Source organism: Wyeomyia smithii, chromosome 3, assembly GCF_029784165.1.
Source record: "Wyeomyia smithii strain HCP4-BCI-WySm-NY-G18 chromosome 3, ASM2978416v1, whole genome shotgun sequence".
In the NCBI taxonomy this organism is placed as follows: Eukaryota; Metazoa; Arthropoda; class Insecta; order Diptera; family Culicidae; genus Wyeomyia; species Wyeomyia smithii.
The window spans coordinates 251,090,668-251,111,185 of NC_073696.1; the positions used below are offsets into that span (position 1 = coordinate 251,090,668).

The window sequence follows — 20,518 nt, forward strand, 5'->3', positions numbered from 1 at the left end:
GCGGATCGGTTTTCAATCACAATCAAAACAATGTGCTCGGAGCCAGTATAACGATTTATTCACGTTTTGTTCTGCGGCTCTCGTTTAAGTGGTAATTTTAAAACTCAGTTGCGGCTTACTTAAAAGATGAAACATTTTTCAAAGGTACGTTTACCTCCTTGTATGAAATAAACTTTAAAAAAAAAAAAAAAATATTTTCAGAAAACGTCCCATCAATCTTCAAACGCAATGAAACCTGTCGAGCTCGATTACGATTCGATGGTCGAAGATGGGTTGGACAATGAATCAATTGGTGAAGAAGATCTGACACAAGCCAACAGCGGAAGCGATAGTGGACATCAAAGTACAGGTGGGCGCTTCGTTAAGGCACCTGTATGCAAGGTCAATGAAACGGGCAAAATGAAACGTAAGGCGGAGGATCCAGAATTGCAACAACATAAGATGAAAGCAATGAAGCAGCTGTACAAACCTCCGACGGTGGACGAAATTAATCGTCTAAAGGAAACGGAAAACATTTACCATTCGAATCTGTTCCGTCTTCAGGTTGAAGAAATGATAGATCAGGTTAAGGTGAAGCCAAAAGTTATGAATTACGTGGAACGATGGCTGAGTGATTTTCGGAAGCTTTTGCGTACCATAAAAGATGCCGATACCGAACGGGCTCTCGATGATATCCATTATGAGGGTATATCTTTTCCTCCAACGCTTGCGGAGAGTACGACTAGCATTGGAAAAGAAAAGTTCATGTTTGCTCAGCAACGCATCGTTCGCCAAGTTGGAGCGACAACTTTAGGTACCAGTTATGGAAAGCTGCTAACCGTTGATTTGGTTCTGGACATTCCAAACAAATGCTTTCGAAACGAGGATTATTTAAACTTAAGATATCACCTCAAAAGAGCACACTTCCTTTGTCATCTGGCACAAGGGATAGCCAAACAGAGTAAATATCAACTCGCACAGAACATTAAATTCGTAACACTTAAAGGAAACGTTCTGAAGCCAGTGCTGGAATTAACACCCAAGGACGAGAAATTTGCTAACCGTGTCAAGTTTCTTATTAATGCTGTGTCATCGGAAAAGTTTACATTAAAACGGTAAGTGTCACGAAATTTTAGCTGTACCTAGTTATTTATGGTGGAATTTTTGTCGGATGCTATTGCTACAATACTACTCAAGAAATACGCAATACATCGTTTGAATGGTTTAATTATACCATTTAAATATAATTTCAATTAACATTCTTCTATGTAAAATTGATGATCAGGTGTTATAAACGGCTGATTCGCTCGGTCTAAACTGACAGTGGTAAATTGCTCGCCTGCCGCATGCGGGGGTGGTGATGCTTTTTTATCTGACCCAATCATATATTGGTTGTAGTAAATGTTTTTAATAAGCCATCCACCACGCCAAACACCATCATGAAAATACTTTTCAAATCCCCATACTCCATCATCGTCACGGGTTTGATTGATTTTTCTGTGGTACGAAAAAACTGGTGACCGATCATCATGGGTAGATGTTGTCATCGGTCCCGCGAATATGTACTCCCTAGCATCGATGATTTTGATGTTGTACACTGGGTCTGCATGCCCCGGAATACGTTCGATTCGAAACGAAGATCTTAAAGGAACTCCGCCCTTATGCCAAACTGCCATAATCCGATAATCTTGATTATTCTGAAAATACCCGGTACCAAACACTAAGTGTCGAAGTTTATAACTGCGAAAGCGGACACAGTCCGTAACCGGGGAATTAACATAGACTTCATGTGATATTTCACCTTTGATCACACTAAGAACGGTAGATGCGAAAAACAGAAGTATTCCTTTGAGTAGCATGGTTACTGTGGCTTCTAACTGGTGCTGGTGGTTGTCCGAGGTGCTGCTTTTTAAAGGCTTAGAAAATACCGGCTAATCGATTATGCTATGCTATGTTAAAATTTGTTCCAAGTAATAAAGCGGAAATTGAATCACGCTTACTTTAGCATTTTATCGTTCATTATTTCGATCTAATACAATTTGATTGATTGTTGATAAAGTTACAGCTAACCCCGCTGACGGTCAGAGAGATATTGACAATGTTAATCGCTACACATCGGTTTATCTAGAGTGTTCTATTTGGCAGTCTAGTGATTTTTTTCCACTTTCAGCTTTTCACCTGCAAAAAATAACGTAAGACCAACGTTGATTGGAGAGGAAAGCTTAGACCCCGTGTTATATCCGACACCACACTACAATGCTTCCATTCTGTATGACATGCGTGCCGTTAAGAATCAAGAATTTTTAGAAACCATTATCGATTGCGATAATGTTCGACAGGCCATCGTGCTACTGAAGATATGGATTCATCAACGACGTTTTGATATTGGTTATTACGGGTTTGACGGTGCAATCGTAACCTTTTACATTGCCTATTTGATTCAAAATCGAAAACTACATCGGACAATGAGCTGCTATCAGATAAGTCGTCTGTTCTGGAACCAGCTTGCCAACAGCAGCTGGGACACCACTGGCATAACGATGGAGTCCACCGCTGTCACTGATCTGGCTGATTATCGCAAATATTTTGAGGTAGTTTTTCTCGACAGCTCAGGCCTACTGAATATATGCGTTAACATGTCTGCTGAGTTGTACCGTCGCGTAAAACAAGAAGCTGCGACTGCCATTCAATTGTTGGACACCGAACAACTCAACAGTTTCATTCCGTTGTTCCTTTGCAAATATCCTGTTTACACACAGTATGATCATATTCTTAGCATCGACAAACGCGACCTGATACGATCAGTTGTCGAAACATTTGGTTCCGAAGAAGATAAATTGGACTACTTCGGCAATTCGTACGCACATTTCCGTAAAATGATCTATCAACTGCTGCGACGTGGCTTGGGAGCGCGGGCAACCTTTTTGGTTCCGATTCAGTTGAAGGATACCGATGCAGAACTCAGCCTTACTATCGGAATCCTGTTGAATCCGCAGGAAGCTTTCTCCGTTGTTGATAAGGGTCCAGAAGCAATAGATAAGGCTGCTTCCGATGATTTTCGACAGTTTTGGCGGGGAAAAGCGGAATTGCGACGCTTCAAGGATGGCTCTATCACGGAATCATGCGTATGGGGAGCATCTTCTGATCCCATCGGAGAGAAACGCCTTATTTGTCGTAGAATTGCCCTTTTTTTACTGAACGCACACTATGATATCAGTGAGCAAAAGGTAACCTACGCTGCTCATCAGTTTGAGGTATCCATTAAACCGGAAGATAGTGAACGGCATGAGACCATCGAGGAACGCTCACTAGCCTGCATTCGGGCGTTCGACGATTTAAGCAAAATTTTAAAGAAATTGGATGGCATTCCCTTAACGATCAATGGATTGGTTGGAACCGACGCAGTATTTCGCTACACAGATCCTGATCCCCCGAAAGCTACAGGGAAAGCCCTACTTGTCGACAACCAGATAATATTTTTGGCGTCCCATGTCAACAACGCAACAATTCAACTCGAGACGAGTAGCAAGTGGCCCGAGCAACTGGAAGCGATAAGACGTCTGAAGGCGGCGTTTTACCTGAAAATTGCAGACTCAATTAAATCCAACGCGAGTCTTTCGACACAAATGGCCGCGCAAGCATATGCGGAATATTTGGATATTTTCTACGGTATTAATGAACAAGTTTTAATCTCTTTATTATGGTTTAAATTTTTACTTTGTTGTTATTTCTAGAAAAGTACGTTTTCCGTTTCCACATTGTCCATCACCGGGAAATCACACTGTTACGGGAGTATCTCTCGGAAAATCGAGTTACTAAACAATATCGCGATACGGATCGTAGCATTCAGTTGGAAATGCAAGGTACCATTATGCCCAAACTGACAAGCATTCTGCACGGCTTACATCAGCAACATTTCTCTTTCGGATCGGTGGCGGCCATGGCAAAACGCTGGCTTTACTCGCAGTTGATAGATCCATTTCTGTGGCCGGACGAGTGCACGGAACTAATGTTGGCCTCTCTCTTCGAAAATCAGGGCCCGATGGTGCAGCCACAGGCGGGATTTCTTCGATTTCTAGAGTATTTGGCTTCTACGGATTGGAGTAAAGAGCTGATTTTACTGAATTTCAACGAAGAAATTTCTGACGAGAAGATTGAGGAACTGGAGAAGCAATTCACCGAACGTCGAGATCTCTTTCCACCGCTAGCTATAGTGACGTCCTGTGATGGGGATAAGTATGGACTGTTTGCCAAAAATGCACCCAGCCATGAAGTACTCAATAGAGTAGTGTTTCTAGCAAAAAACGTCGTCTCGATGATAGAGGATGATTTCAACGTTATCAGAAATAGAGTGCACGTAAGTATTCCGCGTCGTCGTTGGAAAGAAACTCATTTTTTTGTTTGTTTACAGATATTTTATAAACCGTCGTTCGTTGGATATGATCTAATTATCCATTTGGACTCAACTATTGTCCCGGCGGTAGGAATCACTGACATTGAATTCTACACCCGAGGCAAGAGAGAAAGTATGATAGCAGATGAAAGCAAGCATCCTGCCGCTGGTTTCAACCCGGTACAGCTCTACCTGACCGAGCTAAGGGATGGCTACAGAAAATTTGCCATATTTTTCTACGATCACTGCGGCGGCGATCGGATAGCAGTTCTGTGGAAGCCAGACGCACTGGAAGAAAAAACGTTCACGGTAAGATGATCGATCGTAATGCTTTACTCGGAGAATGATGGGTAAAAAGGGTTGAACTTTGTTTTATATTACAGACAACCAACGTGAATGGATGTGTTTTATCTAAGACGGGCACCGTGAAATTGAACATCGAGGCTCTAATTAAAGATTTCGAGATTTTGGGCAAGGGATTAGTTCGCAGCATAAAGCGTAACAATTGAGCAGAAAATAAAACACACTCTTTCAGCGCAACGGTATGTACAACTTTTATTTTGTGATGTATTTCTTCGAAATTCTACCGATGATTACTATCTCATTTGAAAAGATGTTTTAACGAAATACGGCAACGTAGTGATCGGGGCGGCGTAATTCCTCAGCCACCGTCCACCCTCGTACACTACTTGATTGTTATTGCCATCACGCCACGTTCCTTTCGGTAGATAAATGTCCCGTGCAATAGCGAATTCGATCAAGACCGGTGCCACTAGGATGTCTTCACCAAGCAGATATTCTGCGAAAATAAAGCACTGTCATTTGAGTTTTCTTTAAAGTGGGCGGCGCCTACCATCGTTAACTCTCAAAGCGTCATCATCGCTAGGATCCAACCACCAGATAGGTGGATTGACTGGAGTACCCTCTGCTACAGCAAGCCGCATTCGCTGCAAAATGTACTCGGAATAGTCCTCGTGCAAGAGAACGAAACGTCTTGTCACAGCCACTGTCTAAAAAAAAAAAACCATTTCATCAATGTGGTTCCAATCAGAGTATCAAACTTACTTCATCATCAATATCCCAGGGAGTTTTCGAGAACTGCATGCTGGGCATAAACGTGTTCGCCTGCAGCCATCTGATGAACAGCTCCTTCGTTAGAATATCGTCACCGTACACATTTCCGCCGATCATATCCGGCAGTACAAATGGGTAACCATTCAAATTCATTTGTAACAATGTTGGAATCAGCGACTGTAGTCCATTATTTAATCCCCAATGAGTGTCCAGGTCCAGCATTCGCACAAACACTGGCAAATCCTGCGTTGTCCATCCTGTTCTGATTTCTATCATCGACCCGAACTCGGCACACATTCGCACAAAATTAGTTGTCATACTACAGGGAGATAGGGCTTTCGTTCCCGGAATGTCTGGGTCGGCCGGAGCCCAACTGGTTTCTCCAGCGTCAAATTTAAAACTGTCAATCCCCTGCTCCCGAAGTTCCAGCAAGCGCTGACGAAACCATTCAACAGCCAGGGGATTGTTAAAATTAATATACGATGCTTCATTTTCTCCACTGTTCCACCATTTTGTATTGTATCCGATAGTTTCGTTGTGGGATTTGACGAGAAATCTGCAAAGTAGTCAGAAGAAAGTTGAAAAAAAAAGTGTTTCCGTTAGTAATTCAATACAAACCCTTTGGACAACGCTTCTGTGTACCATGGCTGGCAGTTTTTGTTGATGAACGGATGAATCCAAAGAGTCACACGGAAGCCTATTTCCTTCAACTGTTCCGTGAGTTCAGTTACATTCGGGAACGTTATGGGATTGAATATCAATGATCCGTAGCAGTTTTCCCAATAATCGTCAATATCCAACTGCGCATTTTTGAAACCGTACGCGTTGATTTCATTGGCAAAATCCAGCACAGTCTGCTGATTGATTGGTCTACCATATCGTACCCAAGTGGACCATATGGGGTGTCTAACCATGCGTTCGTCGGGTATTCCCACTGGTTTGTTCAGAACTTTGTCTATCGCCTTCATGTGGCTCTCTTTGACATCTCGGGCAACCCCTATTCGATAATTGAATTCGAACGTTTCATCATACGTGTAGTAAGGGAGCTCTTTTTTAGCGGTTAAGCGAAGTGAACTTTCATCTTGGTCGATAAACAGTGGAACTTCTTTCTCCACATAAAAAAAGACGCCCGCCGAGTTTATCCAATAGCGTTCCGTGATCGCTGCACTGTTCAACTCCTTCGGTACATAGGCGTAGTCCTCGAAACGTAACCGTTGCACCGGATAATACTGTTCCTTTTGCTCCGGTCCACCGTACCACTGGACCTCTCGGCTCCGCACAAGGTCGGCCGTGTGGATCACATCGGATATGATCTGCCCCTTGCGGAGCAGGGTGCGGGTAATACTGATCATGGAGAAATTTCTCGTATCCTCGAGATCCTTGATCTCGATTTGCTGTTCGTTACCTTCCAGCCGGAGACCACGTGGGATCGACTCGACCTCCGAATCATCCGTGAAGTCGTAATCCAGTGTGATGCGCTGGATTTGCGTGCCATCTGCGAAGCGAGAAAAGAATGGAAAAAATAGAAATTCAAATGGAAACGTTAAAATCAATTAATTACGATGGCTTTCTTGCGCACGTTAGTACGCGAAGTATTTTCATAATAATTGCAGAGCTCGGAATAGCTCAACATCTGTTACACGTAATAGGAAGACCTCTAGGTAAATTTTTGAAAAAGCAAATTTTCTGCTCGGTTATGAATGATTCTTTTATATTTGGATTGCAAATCACATTTTGCTTATTCTTTTCCATGCATAAGAGTTGATTAATTGATTTAAGTCTCACTGTTTGCGCGTCCTAAGTAAGAACACACGATTGATAATTCCAGTTTCCATCATTATTTTTCAAGATTTATTTTTCTGCTTTCAGGAACTGACATCTATTTTTTTATGATCTGACAAATATTAATAACATTGTTCGTCTCTTTTTCAAGCAGTTTGAATGCTCTACACAATAACTTTCTTTTATTATTATGATTGTTAGCGGTCACAAGATTTATTATTTGATTATAATAATTCAATGTTAAAGCGAAAATTTAGGTAATAATAACATTATTCCCTAAAATATTTTATATTTTTTTTTATTTTTCATTTGATATTTATCAAACTTTTTATCAACATTTCGTTAGCTCCACCGTAGAAACCCAAGCCAAGGCCCATATTCATTATTGCGCCTGAACATTCTTTCAGATTTATGGATTATAACACCCAGACGATTTTTGTTTATTTGTTATCGTGGCATTTTTAAACCTGTTTAAAATGTGCTCTAATGAATTTTGACATTTTCCTACTGTTAATGTTCTATTATTCCTGTGTGAATTCCTCCTCAGCATCCAGGTTCGGCCAAGATTTACGACCATAAAACACCCCCGATCATCGTTTTGTCGAGCGCGAATTTACACAAACTCATTAACGGTGTGGTATACCGTTAATGTATTTCGGAAATTTCTTGTCTGTTAACTGTCGATTAATCTATGATGAATTTTCTATTCCTTTTTTGTATGGATTAACATTATAAGTTTGGCCTTGTAACATAATCATATCATATTTCACCATATTCATTTAATCATATTCCACCCTTTTTAGAATTTACTCTACTTTATTTATTTTACTTTTTATCCGACATACTAGCCGATTACGTAAACTTTCTCGAGATTCAGTATCATCTCTCTAGAGATGGTCGGGTTTGATGTTTTTCAAACCCGTACCCGACCCGAACCCGATTTTTTTTTTCGGTCAAAACCCGAGCCCGACCCGAACCCGAAACTTTTATTCTTTCAAACCCGAACCCGACCCGAACCCGAAAATTTTATTTCATTGAAACCCGAACCCGACCTGAACCCGAGATTTCATTGATTTTATAGTCGGGTTTCGGGTTTGCATACCCAAACCCGACCCGAACCCGAAAATATTTTTTTCACAAAATCCGAACCCGACCCGTACCCGACATTTTCAAAAATTTTCAAACCTGAACCATCTCTACATCTCTCGTTGTTAAAGTAGCTTTTTTGCATGCCTAAAGGGCATTAGGGCTAAGAGAGTTGTGTGTATGCCTAAGAAATTTTGCATATTTTTCAATGAAAATTTTTCTGCACTAACATTTAAAAAGGGCTAAAGTTTTTTTTAATCGATATACATATCTGAATAGTGATAAGAGATAGAGAAAAGTAGTCAACGGATAAATGTAAGAAAATTGCCTGAACTCTTACGTACGGTAATGACAAGAGTTAGAGAAAAGTTGTCAAGGAATGGTTTCTAGAGAATCGTCCACCTTTTCCAATGTTGTTACAGATAAGTTAAGGAAAATGCAAAGTTTCTTAGGGAATTAAGGCCTTCACATCCACAAAGTTTCATTGAACTATGTGAGGGGGCTGCCAGCCCCTCAGTCGTGTTGGCGCGAATTCCTTTAATGGCTGAGCTCGAAAATTGATATTCTATGTTACTGTTCAATCTATAATTTGAACCGGATTGTAAAAAGGTCAATCTTTGGTTAACCCTCCTGACCAACCGTAGAATATCGACCATTTTTGATTTGAATGAATCTTGCAAACGTGCATAAACTGAATGTTTTCCGCGAGCGGAATTTTGGTATTGGTTATATTCGAAGCACTGTAGCTGAAAAGCCATCAGTTGTACAGAATTGCAGAAAAAGGATGCTGCCTCGCAGAATAAAATAAATAAAAACCTTTTTTGGCAACAAAGGATTCTAAAAAAACTTATTTTAGTTTACAAAAAAAACGTCATTTATTTTTTCTAGAAACTTGAAATTTTACTAGAACTTTTGGAACTTCTTCATTAAAGCTCAAGTTTTCAAAAAATATATTTCGACATTTTCAAAATATTTGTATTTCAATGATTCTTAATCAAAAAGCTTATAATAATTAATTAAGAGCTTTTGAAAATATGAATATTTTAATGAACATCTCGGTGTGAAAACTTCGCAGATACCAAAAATTGCAATTTGCTTTTCTTGGCGTCCAGCCAATTCAGGAAATACACTAGTCGTTTTGACGCGGTTTTTTCACGCGTCTTTTTACGCGGATTTTGGAATTCACGTAGTTTTTACTAATTTTCGCAATTTTTTACGCGGTTTTCTCAAAAAAGTCGGTTTTCGGGTAGTATGTTTTTAATTGATTTTTCATTTTCAAATCGTTTATTTAGAGTGGCAGTGATTTGGCCTAACATTTTCTTATCTTTTCTTGATTTTCAACTTGATTCGCAGGCGGAAACAACACTGCTATTGATTCTTTTTCAAAAGTATTTAGCAGAAATGATTAAACACCGTCAGCAATTGAAGTATTTTTAACGCGGATTTCAGAATTTACGCGATTTTTTAAAGCGCTATCTCCCGCGTAACAGAAGACTTTAGTGTATTTCAATATTTAGTTTAGAATATTTCATTTTTTCAAATATGCTTTTGTGTGAGTTATTTCTAGTTCTTCAGGAACAATGATTAATATAACACAATTCATTCATCGACTTCTAAGAAATTGGATTTATTACTTAGAAGTTAGTTTCGTCCTTTGAATTATTCAGCCCATGGATCCATTCTATTAATCTCTGAGGCGTAATTGTCCGGATTCTACATGTCACCATGCTTACCAAAATATCGATATTCGAGCTTTTTTGTTTGCCGCAAACTGAAAATCACTATCTCGGGCTTCAAAATAGTCGAGTTTCTAAGCATAGTCCGGGTTCTAAAAATATGTAGATGTATAGATTTTTTGAACATTTTTTACTTTTACACAGTTTCACCGAGATCATAAATTGCGAATTTGATTTCGAAATGTCGTTAGACATCAATTTGCTGTTAGTTTGGCGTCATGTTAATTTCGGAAACACAAATATTGGGGAATATTTAAACATTTTCGTCGGACACCGGTTTTTACTTTCTGGACATAGAGTGTGGGTTGTAGAAATATCATTATAAAAGAGCATTTCTTCAAACATTTCTTTAGTTTTACATCAAGTATTCTATGAAACAAAAATAGCTATCATAGATTCAAAAGTGGCGCCGGACATCAATGCTTGGTCCCTGGACGCCATTCCGATTCTAAAAATACTCGTATTCAGGGGCGACTCGTGGCTGTTGAACCTACCTGTTCAACTAGAAATTCTAAAAATCAGAGTTTGGGGAAGTAATTACAATTTTATCCGCGAATAAAAGCGGGTAATTCCCTTTGTTACTATTAAAAAAAAAAACTAAAAAATAAGAAAATAAGAGCATGAATTTGGATTTAAGATTCATTTTTTGCCTGACGTCCCCATGTGCATTGCACAGGTTGCACCTATGGACGAGTCGCCCCTGCTCGTATTGCAGGGTATAAGATTGGTTTTCGTGGATATTCTGGAAGCGGAAGTCACCATCTTGAAATTTAAAATATCGTCGCACACCAATTTCTAGGCGTGCCCCTAGTTCCGAAAACACCAATATTGGTGAGCAGGCTTGTTATTCTCTTTAATTTGCGGAAAGAGCAATGCAGTAGTGGCAGTCCACGCTGCTTGGCAAATCTATTTCGATCAGACTGAAATTTTTTGCCGTTGTTTCCGTCTGATAAAAAGGTCATTTCATGATATCAGTTCTTCATGTGGACTAACGATTGCTGTTTCAAAAAAGCCTACCCAAAAACGTGACTGACGGATAAAATTTTCATTATAGAAAAATGGCTTCTTTCATTGAAATTGTGTCTTCAGCAAAGTTGTAGGTAATAAAATCGCGGTTCTAGAAAAATACACCATATATACAGTGTAATGCATCATAATTTTTTTTTCAGGGCAAATTGTTACAAATCGTCATAAAATATAAAATATCTCAAAGAGTACCTACATTACCTACAACTTTGCTGAAGACACCATTTCAATCAAAGAAGCTGTTTTTCTGATATAGAAAATTTTATTCATAAGCCACATTTTTGGGTAGGCCTTTTTGAAGCAGCAGTCATTAGTCCTTTTTGAAATGGAATGACCTTTTTGTCAAACTGTAGAAAATTTCAGCAAAATAAGAGATAACATGCTAAAAAAATATTTATTTCACTTATTTTCCACTATGTGTTGTGCAGTGTTTCTGCAAAAAAAAAAAAAAATTAATATACTTGCTGCTCACACCACAGCTGGGCAACAGAAACAAAACTTGAGTGGTGAACTCTACTGAGATTACACAGGAAAACGCGGTGTGGTGCGTACTGCTGAAATAAATTCGATAGCATTCGAGGACCACGGGCGGGACGGGGGTTTCCTACCTAGATGCTCTCCTCATTATATATATGCTTAAGAGACACACAGTAAAAGTACTGCCGATACCGTGAGCTCTGTTTTTCAGTTATTGTGAGTAATGTCCTTTCTTGTGAGAAAGCTCATACAGGCATACCTCGATTTTACGCACATGATCGTTTTTGAAATGTACGTAAAATCGAATTGTACGTAAAATCGAAGCAAGATTTTTAATATTTTTTATAACTTAAAATTGATTTCCGTAATTTGAAATTTGCAAACAAACATGTAAGGGTACATCTAATTATTACGTAACGCACGAATGAAAGGTGAACGGTTTGGAAAGTCTTACCATCCATACAAAAAAATTTCAAATTCCTAAAAAGGATTGCATTCTTTGTGTTACCTAATTATTAGACGTTCTCTAATCCATCATGCACAGTAGTGAAATCACCTCGATTATTTAAAAAATGCTCCTTCAGCTGCTGCACAAAGTAGTTCCACAAAAAATATCCCAGTTTCAATATTTTTATTGTCATTTCTGATTTGGCTGAAACTTTGCATAGACGTTTCTATGGGCCAAAGATGCCATTTTGTGCTATTGGTATTTTTTTAGGAACAAGACTTATTTTGTAGAAGTTATTTTAAAATCTAACTATTTTTCGTAAAAATTACAAAAGATTACCTAGCAATTTTTTTCCTAATTTCTCTATGATTGGACAGTTTCAATGTTTGGGTAATCTTTTGCAGTTTTTATGAAAAAAAAAATTTTTTTTAATGATCTTTTTTAGATAAACAATATTTAAATTTTCTTATGACTTTTTTCAAAAAAAAATTATTTTTACTGTAGGGTAGAGCGGGGCCAGTTGGTCATTTTTGGTCAAAGTGTTCTGTAACTTTTTGTAGGAAACATTATGGCAAAAACTCATTACATGGAAATTGTGTGTTAAGTCTATAGCATCTAGAAAAAATATAAACTGTACAGAATAGTTTATGATTTTGCGGATATTCTATGTTTTTTGAGTGGATGTCAAGTTGGCCAACTAGCCCCTCAGCTGGGGTAAGTTGGTCAGGGTGTGGGGTAAATTGACCGTTCATATTTCGGAAGGACAATTCAGTTTTTTTTCCTCACTGCATTAGCGGCAGCCTGTAGCATCTCAGCGGAGGTCAAACCGCATCCGGTTTTTTGTTTATACGTTTGCTTTCCGAAATCCCAAACCATCAGAGAAGTAACTCAAAATTGCATGAAAAAAATCGTGTTACTCATTCATACCTGACAAGAAGTATATGTTGAAATTTCCCGAATAGTTTAGTTGGGAACTAAATCAAAAACAATAAGGATTAAATTGAGAACAGGGGCCAAATTCTAGATTCGCATCTGCAATCACAAGCACAAAACTATAGCTACATTAGTTTTTTTTTCGTTGAAAGCTTGCTTACGCCGAAATTTTCATCAGATAGAAAGCATTTGTCGATGCATTAGTGTACGTTATAGTTATTTTAGATCAATGACTAAGCATTTATATTGCTCAAAAAAATATTCATTAAAATGACGATGAAATGAAGATAACTTTTACCAAATAGTTTATCGCTTCAAATAATTGGTTTTGCTAAACAAAGCAAACGCTGTTTGCGCTTGGATTAAGTTTGTGTCACGAAATGCACTGTTCCTGAAATTGCATTCACTTGGTTACTTGCATTCATTTATGATGTGCATATGACCAACCAGCCCCGCTAGTATGTGACCAACTAGCCCCTCATGTATTAAATATGTAAATTACTCGAAATATATGAAAATAAAATTTTGGCGAAAGTTTTCTTTACACAACTTAAAACTAACGAAAATGACTTTCATAATACGTTAAGCCATGTTCATTTCAATTTGGCTAGCTTTGTTTAAACAAAGCTAGAATTGATGGCCAATTTGGCAGCAACCTGTATTTATTATACGTTCTAATTAGAACTGCACTTCATTTTGTCATTTAGTTTCTCTGGTTATCTACTACGTATCACCCATATAATACGATTTTTTAGATACCTAGATTCGAAAATATTCTCATTGACCAACTTGCCCCGTAACCAACTAGCCCCGCTCTACCCTATATTTTTATTTTGGAAAGACAAAATTAATCATTACATCTTTGTTGAAGACGTCACACTGATAGAAGACATCGTTTTGGACTGAAGATAATTGTGATCATCAATACTTTCCCAAAATAGCACTTTGAATAGCATCTCAAAAATGAGTCATGTTGTCCAAATTTATTTCAATTATTTATTAATGTATTCTATTCGAACTTTTCTAACTCATCGTATTCATTATGCATTTCTAAAAAGTGCCTTCCCTGTTTTGGTGTTACACAGTTTATCAATGGCTCCAAGTTTTTGAACGACATGAAATAAAACAATTTCTAGTTTCCATTAGGTGCTATCCATATCCCACGTGGACGTATTTTAGCTTAATACAGACAACCCCCTCTCTCGTCTTGTGGTAATACGATAAAAAAATTCCTGAAATATTATACGGACGATGATCATTTTCCTACCTTCCACCTCCCTAGTTATAATTTGAACGTATTTACCATGTTTCTCACCAAAAAACGTAGTCAACAGTATTGTTTTTTAGCTCGTTTTAAACCGCTCTACAGTTTGCTTTTGACAACAACTCTCTATTTAGTTTAGTTTTCAGGAAATTACAATTTTAATGCAGCAAAACTTGTGGGTTGATTGCCAGTTTTATGTTCATTCAGGCTATCCATCAGACATGCTGCATTTATTTTTTTCCCATTCCTAACATAGGTGGACACTTTAAAGCTTTTCGCTAAGGTACGCAAAATTCTTCGCTTATAAATTCTCATTTATTCAATACATCACTCAACTAGCGTTGCTATTATGAAAGCACAGATAATATTTAACAACAGCAAATCAAACTGATTCCTAGAAAGATGAAGGGTTCATTGTTGAAACAACCCATCGATCAAAAATGATGTAAAATTTGCCCGCTACCAAATCCTATTTAATGCTTCGTCGACAAAATTAATTGATACTGAAGGCCACATTCGTCTTCCATTTGTACTCCTGCTGCCTAGGGACTGTGATCTATCCGTCATTAACGAGTTACCAAGGAGATGATGAAATGTCCCACATTAAGCTATGAAATTGAATTTTTGGCAAACGGTCCATTTCTGATTGACGGCTCCTTGTCAAGCTGGCACGGCAGATATCTAGTCTAATAGTGCTGATTCCAATATTAAGCTGCTTCTTGCCTGTTTCCTTATTCCAAAAAGCAAACCCTTCCTTCGGTTTGCTAAACGATTTTTTGGCTCCCGTTTCTGGCTGGTTTAGATTGTGGTCCAACCAGTTCACTGCCAACCATCCCTGAAATGAATGGGACGTGTTGCATCGTGTTTACAACCCGGATGATTGATGGATGCTTGTTTTGGACAGATTCGAGCTGCAAACTCCCGCGTTCACTAATTCCACTTGAATTTGACCGTCACGGCTTCTCGGCGATCATGTCTCAAGTGGATTTTCAATAGAAGGATGCGCTGTTGCCTCTACGTGATTGGCTGCCGTGGCGGCCAGTCAGTGCGATTTGGATTATAATTAGTACACTGACATTGGACAAAAGATAATGAGAATGGTATGCCAGCCAAAGTGCAGGTGGTCCAAGAAATCCACGGTCCTGTCTATTTTTCGAACGGGAACATGCAGCAGGTTTAATAGGAGAATAATGGATGCGAAAAAGGTGTCCAATTAACCGATGCTATGACTGATGTATTACATGAAAGAGAGCATCTAATTGGACAGGTGACAGGAAATTAATGAAGATAAATTGAGTAGTATTTTTTAAAGTTGGTTAACGGTAGCAGTTCTGGTTGATACAAAGTTTAAGCGGTGATAACCTAACAGAACATAGAATGTTTTGTACTTTTCACAAAAAAATATGTGGATTACAGAAAAAAGTCAGACACGTCACAAGAATGAAATCTTCACAAACAACGTTTAACGGAAAATATTTGCTTGCAAAAAAAAAAAAAAAACAGATCACACCACTTACTGAATTGTTTGGACATTTTTTAAAGTTTTTCAAGGGTTTTTCGCTGACAATTCTTATTTAGCCTTTGAACTAGATTCAACCCAATTTAAAAGTCTAAATCTTCGCTGTCGCTTGGGGATAATGTGCTTTGGTCCTATAAGTATTTTCTATATCAATGGTTGACTGCGAAGTCTATGTTCATTGAATAGATGTTCTTATTCCGAATTGGAATGTACCATCTAGGGTTTATATTGATTTTTAGGGGTTCCAGTAATTTTGCCCCCAAATAAAGATTCTTTTTTCAGCCTTTTCTGACCTTTTGTTGCACTCTCATCGTAAATATGAGATAGTTTTTACATCGATGGTACCTACACTGGTTAGTATCGACTAGAACCAACGCGCCTCTAAACTCTGGATATGTGTATTCTTCGCTCGGATGTGATCCAACCATATCTTTCGAAGATCAAACGCGGCAACCGTTTAGCGTTCATTGACTTTTATACTAGCGAGAAATGGACGTTTAGTAAACATTTCATCTGTTTACCCAAACGTGACAAACACCAGACAGTCGAGTGCCAACCTCGTACGGAAGCGCAGTCCACCGCCTCTGCACTGTATGCCAAACGGTGATTACAATTAGATATGGTCGCATATACTGAATTCACTGGTCGGTACGGGTAGTGGTTTCAGAAAGTAGTTTATATTTTTTGTGTATTCCGCACTCTGTTTGGTGGGTGTTGGTCAAGATGGAGTGGTTCTCATTTTGATTCGTAACCTGGCCAGTATACTTGCGGATCGGATAAATTTATCCGTAACTATTTCCAACTTGGTCGCGGTACATTATTACCGCCATACGCGTCATTAACCCGCAATTTTGTTTACGCTCGTAAATTATTAGCGTATTTCGCTGGCTGCCACCCGCCTGCATTCATCACACTACGAGGCGTAAAGTATGTGCGGCTTTCCGTGGGAAATACGATTATTAGCGTTTTGTTGACTACTAGATTTTCAATTTGAGCATTTGCTCAGGTGAAACTGTAATTCCCTAAAACTCAGATACGGCACCACTCGGGTGCGGTATGCTCTGGGCGGTTCTGGCAGTCGTTAGTCGAAATCGTTACGGTGGAAGCGATCAGTCATCGGTCCTGATGTGGCACGCCAAGTGTCGAGGAAAGTGATTTGGCGGGGACTTATGCACTATTAAGAAACCAATAAAGATTTTGTTTTGATTGCGCGGCTTTGGCACACGACACACGTCCGAGCACAGTTGCGGTCAGTGAGCCGTGGAAATTCGCGGGAAAGAAAATTGTTGATGATAAAAAAAAATTCTGTTCAGATTCCATCGCTACTAAAACGCTAATGATGATGCGGTTTATTGGCCGTTTTATGTCTTATGCACATATTTACGCCCACGTTTTACATTTGGCTGTAGAAAGTAATGTTGTAATATTATTACCAAAATTGGATTTCGGCAAGCAGAAAAAGTGTATTTGACATATTCCAGCGTAAGGCGACACCATGAGCAACCGACTTTGGCGTACATTTTAGCATGGATATTAAAATTCTTGGCTTAAAGAGTATATGATTAAACAGATCGTACATAATGCCAACTAAATGTTATGACAGGTTGGTTTAGCAGTTTAGATAGTTGTATCATGTACTGCAGCCCGATACATTTTGTAACGCGACACCATCGCTAAATTTCGCCTTTTCAACCTTTGATGGCATACATTCAGATATCAGCTCTGTAGTAAGTTCTTGGACCCTGGTTTCTTCTGGGCATTTGTTCCGGAGACCAAATCAAACAAAATGACATATTACAACATATAAAATACTGAATTTTCAGCGAACTGTTCCCAAAAACATTTCGGTATGTTTGTCGATGGTGTCGCGTTACGCAAAACAGTCTCCTGCAAATGGTGTCGCGTTACGAAAATGCGTGCTTTGTAAACGTGGGCATCCTGATAAGTTTTAGTCATACTATCTTTGGCAAAGTTGTTGTTTAGGCTAATACCAATAAGTTTATGCTATGACATTTACATTCAGTTTAAAATTGCGCCGATGAAGGTGTTCAAGATTTACATTACTTTAGCCCGTATCGTACTTGAAACGTTTTTCTTCATAAAAAAGCTGTATCTCATTCGGATCTTGATCTTTTTTGATACAGTTTTCTTTAAAATCAAGGGGAAACAAGTATTTATGTCTATATTTTCTCTTCGCATCCTCCACTTTTCGACTGGTAAACAAAAGTAGCTGTATCTTTATGAAATTTTGGGTCCTTTTACAGAGGCCTCGGTGAGCAGCTTGTCTCGTTTGAAATACATACATATTTCTGCTACAATCTTACTCGAAATTGAACGAATTGGTCTCTGTCCAGAATAATTAGACCCGTATTGTTTTTTGTTTGACCACCCAAATGTCCTTCCTGAATTAGGGTAGCGCGAAAAATCGACTTTCTCACCAAAATCTAACTTTTAAGTCCCTCGACCGATTTCAAATCTTTTAGCAGAAAAAGCAGGTAATTGTTAGACCAAATACCGATCGCCAATAATGTTGTTTTGCAAAAACTCAAAGTTTGATTTGTCGCAAGCAAGGTTTCGCTACCGTTTTTAATCTAGCCTGTGTCTCTGGAATGGTACTTACCTTAAGGTTCCCCTCGATCAATTCAAAACAACGGAAAATTTCGAAATGTCCCAAAAAAAAAGTTGTATTATCACTGATAAAACACTGATAAAAGCTCAAAAACTCGTTTTCGGTAACTTTATAAAAACACAAAATTTTCGTAACGCGACACCATAACTTTGACTAGAATGCAACAATTTTACATACCAGCATAGGTCTCATCGAGTGCTGAGAAAATCCTGAATACTACCTTTCTACAGTGTGTAACATTTGAACAATACGAAAAGAACAACTATTTTTGTAACGCTTCACCATAATAAAGCGACTGTTTTTCAATGAGCTACCAATTAAATCTACTAAATAGTAATGATAACTGCTTATAGACCATAAATACATCCATGAAACCCCTAACTGACATGTCCATAGCTTCAAAATAAATGATATTAGGCATATTTCTTTAAAAATAGTGCCAAAACTATGATTTTTTAATCTGTTATAAGTGTTTTTTTTTTTATTTAATCGTTTGATCCAGTTTTGCATGTCAATTCAAATGGAACAGGCGGTTTCCGTGAAGTTCAATATATCCTTTTTCACCCACACAACAGTTCTGGATTGAATATGCAGTTTGAAATTTCGATGTCTTGGCGTAGAAGAGCGTGGAATGTGTCATTTTCGCGAGATTGTTATATCTATTGACCGAACTATTGTCAGAGTAATTAAACCAACTTTTTTATAAACAGTTCCTAATTTTCAGTGGTCATAATGTTTTGCAGACTTCTAAACTACTCAGTACCTAAAGTTTACGCAATACACTGATTACGGTTCTGTTCTTGTCGTTTTCGGTAAAAAATGAGAAAGAGTTTGAAATCGGCAGCGCATAACAGTAAATATGTGAAATAAAGCACAAAAAAATAGTCGCAAACGGGTTGAACAGATGATAAAAGTTAAACGAGAACTAAAGAAAAACATTCGAAAACATTTCACGGCTATTTTGTACAGAAATCAAATTATCCCAAACAATAATTCGGAAAAAATCATTCTATTCTATCCGAAGAAGTCAGTTACGTGTTGCCCTCTGTTTTCCCGGTATTCGCGGGAAATGTATCATTTCGTCTGTTTTCTCTTTTGTTCGGAATCATTAGCATCATTGGATTACAAATTTCGAGAACATCACAAAAGACATCCCGTTTTAAGGACATTTCCAGTTCAAGTGTCTCGACTGTTTTATACTGCTAATGATGGAATACTCCTTAAGATTTCATTTTCACTACTTTTTGTTTAAATTAAAGTAATAAAAGCGATAGAGAGATTTTTTTTTCATTTACTGGAAAGGTTTATTTTGGACACGTGAAAAAAACTGTTTCTGAGTCACTTTTTCACCTCGAAAAAAAAGCAAACTGACCTCTTTTTGAAGACTCCGTTATGGGCAGAAAGAAAAAGTAGAATTTTCACAAAAACACTGCGATTAGGCTTACATCCTTAAAAAAGATTCTCAAGCTCAATTTACTGAAAATTTAGCAAAATACTAATAATAATGGAAACATGCTTTAGCAACACTACCAAGATGTTCGATATTTGATGCCGAAATTTCTGTTAGGTTAAACCGAGATTTACGGAAAATGTGACAGCTGTCATTTTTTATAATCGGAAACTCTGTAAACTTGAGAACGTCATCTGATGTATTTTTAACGACGAGGGGGCTTTATTTTCATTATTTGTAAACTATTTATAGGTTCTGCATGAAAATTTGTATACAGACGGATTCGAGTATCGGATATGCTTCTAAAATGTAAGCGACGTTTTATTTTATTAGCATTCACAGGGAGAGAGGGGGATGAGTTAATCTATTGGATCAGTTTAGGATGTCCAATAAACATTAAAATGATTTACCAAAACATGCTGAATTTAATGTTTTCTAGGCTGGTTAATTTCCGAGGGTCAAAAAACAAACCTATGAATTTTTGAACAGATTATTTATTAGGCCAATAAACAAAATTTACATTAGGGTGGGGCAATGTGATCGATTTTCCAGAACCAAGTTTTTTTGGTTGCATTTGGGGGCCCAAACAGTTCTAAACTTGCTGGAATTCTGTTGGTTTTGTCTTCGCTTGGTGCATTGAATTTCAAATTTGTATGAAAATTTCTATGGAAAACCTAGGGAAAACCTAGTTTTTTGCATTTCCTTTTCTGGAAAGCTTAGTA

At 38.1% G+C, this 20,518-nt stretch overlaps 2 protein-coding genes across 11 annotated transcripts in view; one reads left to right on the forward strand and one right to left on the reverse strand.

Moving 5' to 3' along the window:
* Nucleotides 1-4,911, forward strand: LOC129730098 (nucleolar protein 6). Its single transcript, XM_055689141.1, has 6 exons — nucleotides 1-144; nucleotides 202-1,094; nucleotides 2,150-3,648; nucleotides 3,714-4,336; nucleotides 4,391-4,681; nucleotides 4,756-4,911. Exons 1-6 carry the CDS (start codon nucleotides 127-129, stop codon nucleotides 4,879-4,881), a joined length of 3,450 nt encoding a protein of 1,149 aa, XP_055545116.1. The 5' UTR covers nucleotides 1-126; the 3' UTR covers nucleotides 4,882-4,911.
* The window catches only part of LOC129730099 (myogenesis-regulating glycosidase-like), a 25,992-nt gene continuing 10,375 nt past the window's right edge, over nucleotides 4,902-20,518 (reverse strand). For all 10 annotated transcript variants that reach the window (XM_055689151.1, XM_055689150.1, XM_055689149.1 and 7 more), the window contains 4 exons: nucleotides 6,065-6,941; nucleotides 5,438-6,002; nucleotides 5,226-5,382; nucleotides 4,902-5,171 (listed from right to left, as the gene is read on the reverse strand). In XM_055689151.1, the coding sequence (XP_055545126.1) occupies nucleotides 4,969-5,171; nucleotides 5,226-5,382; nucleotides 5,438-6,002; nucleotides 6,065-6,941 (1,802 nt within the window). In that variant the 3' untranslated portion in view covers nucleotides 4,902-4,968. The remainder of the gene's footprint in view (nucleotides 5,172-5,225; nucleotides 5,383-5,437; nucleotides 6,003-6,064; nucleotides 6,942-20,518) is intronic.

Bases quoted from the DNA above. Each gene is read 5' to 3' on its own strand.
- LOC129730098 (XM_055689141.1), top strand. The intron at 3,649-3,713 runs GTATTAATGAAC...TGTTATTTCTAG, and splicing joins ATATTTGGATATTTTCTACG to AAAAGTACGTTTTCCGTTTC. The intron at 4,337-4,390 runs GTAAGTATTCCG...GTTTGTTTACAG, and splicing joins TTATCAGAAATAGAGTGCAC to ATATTTTATAAACCGTCGTT.